This window comes from Vigna umbellata, chromosome 11, assembly GCF_029865625.1.
Source record: "Vigna umbellata cultivar VRB3 chromosome 11, Vumbellata_1.0, whole genome shotgun sequence".
Taxonomy (NCBI): Eukaryota; Viridiplantae; Streptophyta; class Magnoliopsida; order Fabales; family Fabaceae; genus Vigna; species Vigna umbellata.
The window spans coordinates 26972239-26980478 of record NC_142175.1 but is presented as its reverse complement, the minus strand read 5'-3'; the positions used below and the strand labels follow the sequence as shown (position 1 = coordinate 26980478).

The 8240-nt window shown below is 32.1% G+C and overlaps 2 protein-coding genes across 2 annotated transcripts; both read right to left on the bottom strand.

Annotated features, from left to right (window-relative positions):
* Nucleotides 1-550: 550 nt before the first annotated feature.
* Nucleotides 551-2588, bottom strand: LOC124821678 (DUF2996 family protein). Its single transcript, XM_088101642.1, has 5 exons — nucleotides 2304-2588; nucleotides 2020-2101; nucleotides 1701-1888; nucleotides 1086-1155; nucleotides 551-865 (listed from the first exon to the last, which is right to left on the bottom strand). Exons 1-5 carry the CDS (start codon nucleotides 2448-2450, stop codon nucleotides 711-713), a joined length of 642 nt encoding a protein of 213 aa, XP_087957768.1. The 5' UTR covers nucleotides 2451-2588; the 3' UTR covers nucleotides 551-710.
* A 726-nt stretch (nucleotides 2589-3314) lies between these two features.
* LOC124839323 (HhH-GPD base excision DNA repair family protein) lies at nucleotides 3315-6959 on the bottom strand. Its single transcript, XM_088101504.1, has 7 exons — nucleotides 6461-6959; nucleotides 5676-5735; nucleotides 5099-5218; nucleotides 4937-5034; nucleotides 3997-4538; nucleotides 3769-3872; nucleotides 3315-3668 (listed from the first exon to the last, which is right to left on the bottom strand). Exons 1-7 carry the CDS (start codon nucleotides 6818-6820, stop codon nucleotides 3576-3578), a joined length of 1377 nt encoding a protein of 458 aa, XP_087957630.1. The 5' UTR covers nucleotides 6821-6959; the 3' UTR covers nucleotides 3315-3575.
* Nucleotides 6960-8240: the final 1281 nt, after the last annotated feature.

Genomic DNA, 8240 nt, shown 5'->3' with positions numbered 1-8240 from the left:
CTATTATCATCCAAACTAAATTAAATTAATTATTTGGTTTGGTTCGCTAGTTTTAAATTTAAAAACGAATTAGTAATTAATATCAAATGAGAATATAAAATTTAATAATTAATTCTCTCATCATAAAATCTAGGAATTGACATTTACATGAATAAATAACATAATCAGAAACAAAAAGTAACAAAAACCTTATGCTCTCATGTTCTGTTAGTATAGTTTTGTATTGAAGAAAACTCGTTTACTAAAATTGACTTCAATTATAAAATTGAAAATTACATTGTGCTTGATAAAATTGACTTTGATTCTTTTTCTTCTTCCAGAAGCCATATACCTTGAAAACAACTTTAATTTTCTATTAATATATTAAAGACATACATATCAAAAATGATTTCTAATATTTTTAAATAAAGTCAAGAGTTGTTTTATTTGTATAATGAATCATGCATTAGATTCAATATTTCAATTAAAAGTAAGACAATTTGTGTATCACTTCACTTAAAAAAATAAAAATAAAAACCATTATGCACAATTTTAACACATTAGTAGAGAATTAATCAAATTAAAGTCATTCTTATCATGAACATGTGTGCAGTGACGCATTGATGAACATTATCATTTTGTATACCAGTCATTAATGAAAGGAACAAGAGAATATTGAATTGTATGCTACACATCATTAGCAACCAAACTATAATTTCATCTTTTAGAGATTAATCTTTCCATATAGGAAGAATCCCCTGTGCTGCCAAACGTTTTTCCACCCAAAAGATTATGTGTTTTGCTGTGACCTTCTTTTCATCAACAAGAAATGGCTCAACAGTGCTTGCTCCTCCGTTATACGATGACAGAGAAAACCCCTTTGGACCTGTTCAACGGAAACACAATCTCATGCTATCATTTCTTTACATGAGCCATCTAATTCAAGATTTTTTGTTAGATTTTTTTGGTGCTGTCCACAGATGTTTGTATACTAAAGACACAACAGAAGAACAGCACAGAGAAATCCAACAGAGAATCTAAATTCCTAACTCAATAAATGTATTGTGATACCACTTTCTCAAGCAAACTAAAAAAATGGTGCATACCAATGAGTCCTGTGGGAAAGAAGGCCCAAAATGAGTAGGGGTTGCCTTTCTTCAAAAGAGAACCTTCTAACTGTCAATCACAACCCAATGAATTGTTCAATAATGTAAAAGCTTTGTGAGATGAATAATAATTCTATACAGTAATCACTTTCTTATATTCTTCTGAAACATTTTTACTTTTAATATAGTACTTCATCAAATATTTGAAGTTTTAACAGAAAAACACTTTCAAAGGATGTTCATGTCAGAAAGAGCAAGCTTATGAAGACACACTTAATTAATTGAGTTCTTCTAATGTTATATATTTCACATGTATTCAAGATTTTCTATTAGTGAAAAAAGAGTTAATAACACTCAATTAATTACTTATGTGATACAGATTTTAGAGTAATGGTACCATGACACACTTTTACATTCATTTGACACATAACACAAGGTAAAACGATCATAAAAGTTTAAGCTTTTTGTATTTTTTCAAAAAAAAAAAAAGTAAAAAGTAAGAAAAGATAATATCAAATGAATGTACAAAATTTAGGTGTGTCAAAAAATCAATAGTCTATATATTAATGACATGAACTGCATAATAGTTTCTCATTGTATATCTGCATTACTAACCCTATTATCCTTAAAGACTAGCTCAATGTTTGATAAATCTTCTTGGGCTTCAAATATATCTTTCAGGGAAGGGATCACATCCTCCTCCATCATCTGAGGTAGAGGCTTAACAGGTGCTTTAGCTGGAGGTTTTTTTGCCGGTGCAGCTTTTGGAGCTTCCTTTACCTCCTCTTTTGTTTCAGCAGTAGCTAAGACCAGAAATTTCAGTAACAGTTTCAATTAGACTAATCACAGTCACCCCCAATGAAAAATTTTAGCAAATAAAACAATCAAACCAAAGAGTTTTAAAACTTTTCATTATGTTAATGCAGAAATTCACCTGCTGTTGTGCTAGGAGACGACTCTTGAACAGCAGAGCAGGTGATTCTGTTTCTGCTGGATGTTTTATATTTACTTGCAATCTGCAACACAGGAAGAACAAATATTGAAAAGAATCTTCACATCACTTTATATTTCCGTTGTGTTAGTTCATTACAATATTATCTCATCCAATACTTACAGGTGAAAGCTATAACTAAAAGTTAGTCCTTGGATAATATTACAAGTGAAAATTTTCTTAATGGATTAAATTTGAGGTTAAGTTGAACAATCAGAGAGACATACCAAAGGTAGTATTGGTGATGATGATGATGATGAGGTGGGTATGGCAACATTCTGAGAGACATGCAAAGAAGAAGTTGATGGTAATGAACACAAACGAAAGCTAGAATCACCAAGTGCTCCACCTCTTAACAAAGTTGCCATTTGCATTCTTTCTCTCTTGATGCTTTGATTGTGTTCTTTTACTTTTCTTTTCTTCTCTTCTTTTTTTCTGTTTAGTCACCAACCATTTTTTTTTCTTTCAGTGGTTTGTTAATGGTTTTAGTCAGAAATATGCGTGGGAGGAACAAAATGAGAGAACTCTCTGATCCACACGGTCTTGGGACAATATGTACCACTGATTTTGAAGCCTTTTCTTCTATCTATCTATTTAAGAATAATAAATAAATAAACACATAAACTGGGAACACTAGAGTACAAAACTAAGAGTGGCATAAATAGTGACCACAAGTGGCAATGAATCTATGAACAATAAAATTGCTTTACGCAAATCAAATACAACTTAGCTTGTTTTTTTCTTTCTATTTTTTCCGAATTTCTCCAATCATTTCTCACCACTAGAGTTTCTTTTAGAGAAAAATAGAAAGAGGTAAAAAAAAAATTATAAACATTTTCTATGTGTAGATATAAGGAAGGATACTTTCCTAATGTAGAGAATCCTTTACGTAAATTTCAATCATAGATTACAAATGTTGAACATAGCTTTGATAATAAACAAAGAAAAACATTAAAAAGGCTTATTTCTTTTATTTTTAAGTTGATTCTTTTTACATTACACATATATTTTTAGATTATAATTATAATTATTTGCGAGAAGTTTATAATTAAATTGTAATCTTGTTTAATAAATTTATATGTAAAAAATTATGAGAAAAAGTAAAAAGAAAAGGAGAAATGAATTTTATTTTGCTAACTCTGCACTATTTACAACTCTAAACCTCAAAACTCAAAATTAAATTTTGACTATTAATTTACTGTGTAGGATAATAAATTGAACCGGGGAGATTGAATCAGTTGCAACTTATAACAGCAGAAGATTGATTTTCATAAATTAAATATATTGGCACCTTAAAATTATGGAGAAGCATACCAGTTGTAGCAAAGATATGCAAGGCTATAGATATTACATATTCCAATGCATAAATATAAAGAAGGTAAAAGTACCTTCAACAATTAACAACGCAGTCAAATAAGAATAAATGCAATAAAAGTGTTACACCGTTTAAAATATGTAATTAATTAATGAGCACGATGAGGGAAATCTGATCCACGAGGCTAGCTTCTTTGTGCAGTTCTACTTCTCTTTTTGGTTGGCACATGTTTAGAAGGAAGAGCTTTCTGCTTGAAGTTTTGAACCATGTTGTACACCTGCAGCAGCACCATGGCAATTTTAATAACAAAATATGGTGTAAAACCAGATGAATAAAAGAAACTTCAAATTTTATCCTTGACTAAGAAAGAATACTACCTTTCTTACACTTGTTGTCAGTCCCATACCAGAAAGTGCATTGCTGTAAACGCACTTCCAAGTTAGTTTATTATCTGGGCTTTTGAACAAATCATGTTCTCCTTCTGGAAGAAAAAAAAGTTCAAAAAACAAGCATGTGTAAGCAAGTGTGATCTGGAAGAACCAAAAAACTTAGGAGAAAACTATTTCATAAGCAAGTTGCAATGCCATATAGAAATAGGCTATCACCTTTAGATTGTAACACTAGCAATTCAACATACAACTTGAGGCGAATGTGGCTGAAAATGTGAACAAATTCCCCAATATCTTCCCTCAAAACTATATTGCAAGTCTTTCTGACATCAATTTTGAAATTTGCTTTCAAGAAGCGATTCATTGCTTCTCTTCTAGTCGATGGAACTGTTTCTCCATCCAGTAAGACAGATGGAAACTCCCAGAGACCAGCAAGCAACCCTTCTTCAGGCCTTTTGACAAGAATAAACTTGCTAATAGACTGGCTTTTGTCTAACAATGCTTCAGCTCCAAGTAACTCAACAACACATACAGCAGAGAAATCACATCTTTGTTTGACCTTCACACCCTTAACGGGATAATCTGTAACTGCTACTGCACTATTGTGTTTAGCATTTGATAGTGCTTGACAAAATTCTGATGCTGGACATGAGGAACAACTTGGGTTCAAAGGGGTGCATACAGTTGCCCCAAGTTCCATGAGAGCCTGATTGAAGTCCCCAGGACGAACAGGATCAACCAACTGAGCTGCTAATTTCCTTAATCTCCAATTCCAACCCAACAAGAAAGAGTAAATGAAAAGAAATACAAAATTGATTATAAAATAAATATATAGTGCCAGTAAGAAATTAGCAAAACTAACTATTGTTAGGCACAACCAATTAAAAAAAGCCACCTCTTTTAGGTTTTAGAGACACATCATATCTGATAAGAAACTCAGAGATTCCACTCTACTCAATTATCTGTGCCGTACATGTGTATCCCCATTAGTTGTGGAAAAGAATGCAAGATAGATTTAGAATGTGTAATTTGATGCAAAAAAAAAAAAAAAGAAAAAAGCTTCTTTCCTTCCCATTGTTTCTTAACTGGGTAAAAGATTTGCTGAGAACTGAAATATGAAAACTATAATTTGTTCCAAAAGTTGACATAAACTCACCAAAATCTCTTAACAGTCGCTGAGTCTTTTGGATTTGCAGAAACAGCCCTTAGTCTAGCAATCACCCTTACCACATTTCCATCAACAACAGGTACCACCTGATAACGTAAAGCATGAGAAATAACAATTTTTTATGGAAGCACAATCACAGAAACTGCCCACCTCTTTAAATGCAATAGAAGCAATTGCTCCAGATGTGTAGTCTCCAATTCCAGGAATCTTTCGTAGCATGGAAGCCACTTTAGGAATTTTGCCACCTTCTGCAACTACTTTCTTTGCCCCCTGACAGCAGATATGGAAAGAATCTGGTCAAACCTTGCAGCATATATTGGTAAAAACTAAATTATCCCTTGTTGATGTACACTTTTACTTTCTTCAAGTAGGACTTTCATTCTCATTATCATTACACAACAACATCAGATTGAAGGTCTTTCACATATATCAAATTCAGAAACAAAGTTCTTCAACAAGACATTAAAGATCTTGACATGAAAGGCTTCAGATACTCTATGTTTGCAATATCCAGTTCATGAACTATGAGATTGTGATGCATGCATTCAATGACTTGCCTTTTTCTGCTTTTACAAAGAAGGCAGAAACTACATAATGAAGAAGGTTTAACACCATAATTAACTATTTCAAAAACAATCTCAAATTGACCATTAGGGTAACTTGTAGGATCTAGTAAAAGATAAACAGGAGAAGGAGATGAAAACACAAGTTAATTGTCATGAAGGACCTCTAGAAGAAAACGAGCTCTTCGGTAGTAGCCCAAACCTGCCCACATCTCATTTACTTCCTGCACAAAAATGGCAATAATCACATGGTGAGTATACAATTAGTCTTCAAATCACAATAACGGCTTTTAGTTTTTAATAAGTTCACACAAAGAAAACAAAATTTCAGAAAAAAAAAAAAACAGAGAGAACAAAGAAATCAGAAGAAATAATATGGTACTGCTATCTACAGTGGTCCAAAACACATAGGGTTTCAGAGGCTCCTAAATGTATGGAGTGGGTGCCTGCAGCCCATTCTGCCTTCAGAAACCTTCAACAGCCTTGCTTGCAAAACTGTAATGCAAAGCTCCCTTTCTTCTCTTACGAAGCCCTAAAACATTGGCTCCAATAATAATATACAACCGAGCAACAGTAAACAAAATAAAGATCAACCACCTTGAAGCAGAGGCAACTCAACTACCATCAACTTATTTTGTCAAATTTTAGTAAAACAGACATTAAACAAAATTCAAAAACTATCAACTAGAATGTGAAATCATGGGATCAAGTTACCTGCCCCAAAGAACGTAACTTGTTAAAACCAGAACATCAAAGCATAAATAAAATCTTGCCCATTTTAATGACAATCCCCCAAACTCTAAAAGAAAGGAACTTGATAACGGATTAACATTAAAAGTTGCATTGATGTTCAAGAGTATCACAACATCCCATCAAAATTCACATTAAAAAAACACTTTTTTGAAAGAAAAAATGAAAAGAGGGAGTGGAAAAGCAAAGGAAACAAAACCTCGAGAGAAGCTTGTGCAAGATGGTAAATGGTGGGCCATTTTTGCATCCAACGATTGTAATACGTAATAACAGTCTGAACCCTTGTTTGCTGAAGCATAACCTCCGAGACCCACACCCCATAAGCTCTTCTTTCGACTTCTTCTTCTTCTTGTTTTTCTTCATCTTCACATAGATGTGATCTCCAAGGAAGGTCCCTACGGTTGAGGTCGTACCAGTTCAAAAGGGACTGTCTCAGTTTGTGAGTCTCGTCTTTGGAGAATGACATAACGTCCTCTATGTCCACTTCCACCAAAGGTTGAGGCTTTTTGCTCGCCCCAACGGTTCTCCTTCCACGCATATTCTTCTTCTTCTCTGACATGTTGGAACTTAGTGGCGATGGTGATAATGAAAAACTGAAATTAACTCCATCAGAATAGAAAGAGTTGGGTAAGAAAAAAGAAATACACAACGGAAGTTTAGCCTCCAGGTCAAAATTTTGAAAAGACGTGCAAGTACATGTTTCGTCTCAAGAGAACATTTATGTAACAAGGAAAAAACACTATGTTAAATTGATAAATCAATTCCAATTTTTTTTATCTTCAATTTGGTTTTCAACTTTTTATTTTAGAATTATTTTCTATCTGCTTAGTTGCACATATTTTCTAATGTGAAGTAATTATTCGGTCTGGTGTAAAATGTATGTTATGCTTTAAATTACATAATTTATTTTTATTTTCTATAATTTTTATGAAATTTATTGCCAAAGTTGAATATGTGAGGAATTTTTGTTCTCATGACTTATATTTGATTCATTATATATTGAAAAATGTTTTTTTGTAATTTAGGATTGAAATAAAATATTAAAAGAAACTTGTATTTTAAAATAGAGCTTAATTAATTCATTAGTTGTTTTAATTTTTAGTTGTTAAAAAAATTTATTTGTTAAGAGTTCAAAGAATTCACTCTTAACAAAGCACAAGTTCATTCTATTTAGATTTTGGATTTGAATAAATTTATGGATTGATTTGACATTAAAATAAAAGGAAATTAGTAAGTATATGAGACATCATTGCAAAAAAAAGTTTTTGATGTTTGTTATTTTAAACATTCAAAGTTCAATTTAGCCTTCATATCTTACTGGGAGACGTCAATTTAACATCAGCTCCGAAACAACTGATGTTAACTCACGCTAAGCGTGCTCCTACATTGATGAGCGTGAAATTCTTGGTTGGCCACTCGAAGCATTTAGAAATTGGACTATGCATTACCAAACTTCAATCGACGTTGGTTTTGACACTAACTGACATCCATTTTGTTTTTTTTAAATAACCTTTTTTTACAATAAAACTATATCTAAAATACATAAAATGATTTCACCACATCACAAAATTATATATATTGTGTTTCAAGTAATTATAATAAACAATCTAAAAAGTAATCCAAAACTTAAACTATCAAAAGTAAGCTAATTAATGTATTCAACAACAATAAAATTGTTCATAAAGTTATGGCCATGGGTCCTAAGTCCATCCCTATAGAAGATAAGTTGTTCATTCTGGTCGTATCTTCCTAATTGTGTTATCTGCTATAGGTAATGTGTTCTTAAAACGCTGCAAAATTAAGTCAAATTCATTACGTTTGCATACAAATGTTCAAAGTTGAAATTTGATTTGTAATGTATGGAAGGTAAGTATCATTACCTCAATCCAGTCATATGTAATTTCTACTTTTGAATATGGTTTTAATCTAAGACATGACATAGTAGCCACATTCTCATGAATCTAATTGTTTATTCACTA

What these genes read in the sequence shown, in the direction of transcription:
- LOC124821678 (XM_088101642.1), bottom strand. Translation starts at nt 2,450, where the DNA reads ATGCAAATGGCAACTTTGTTAAGAGGTGGAGCACTTGGTGATTCTAGC. An exon ending in CATCACCAATACTACCTTTG is followed by an intron (nt 2,102 to 2,303) that starts GTATGTCTCTCT and finishes CCTGTGTTGCAG; the next exon opens with ATTGCAAGTAAATATAAAAC. An exon ending in GTCTCCTAGCACAACAGCAG is followed by an intron (nt 1,889 to 2,019) that starts GTGAATTTCTGC and finishes TTCTGGTCTTAG; the next exon opens with CTACTGCTGAAACAAAAGAG.
- LOC124839323 (XM_088101504.1), bottom strand. Translation starts at nt 6,820, where the DNA reads ATGTCAGAGAAGAAGAAGAATATGCGTGGAAGGAGAACCGTTGGGGCG. An exon ending in GCTAGTGTTACAATCTAAAG is followed by an intron (nt 3,873 to 3,996) that starts GTGATAGCCTAT and finishes TTTTTCTTCCAG; the next exon opens with AAGGAGAACATGATTTGTTC. An exon ending in TGACAACAAGTGTAAGAAAG is followed by an intron (nt 3,669 to 3,768) that starts GTAGTATTCTTT and finishes GTGCTGCTGCAG; the next exon opens with GTGTACAACATGGTTCAAAA.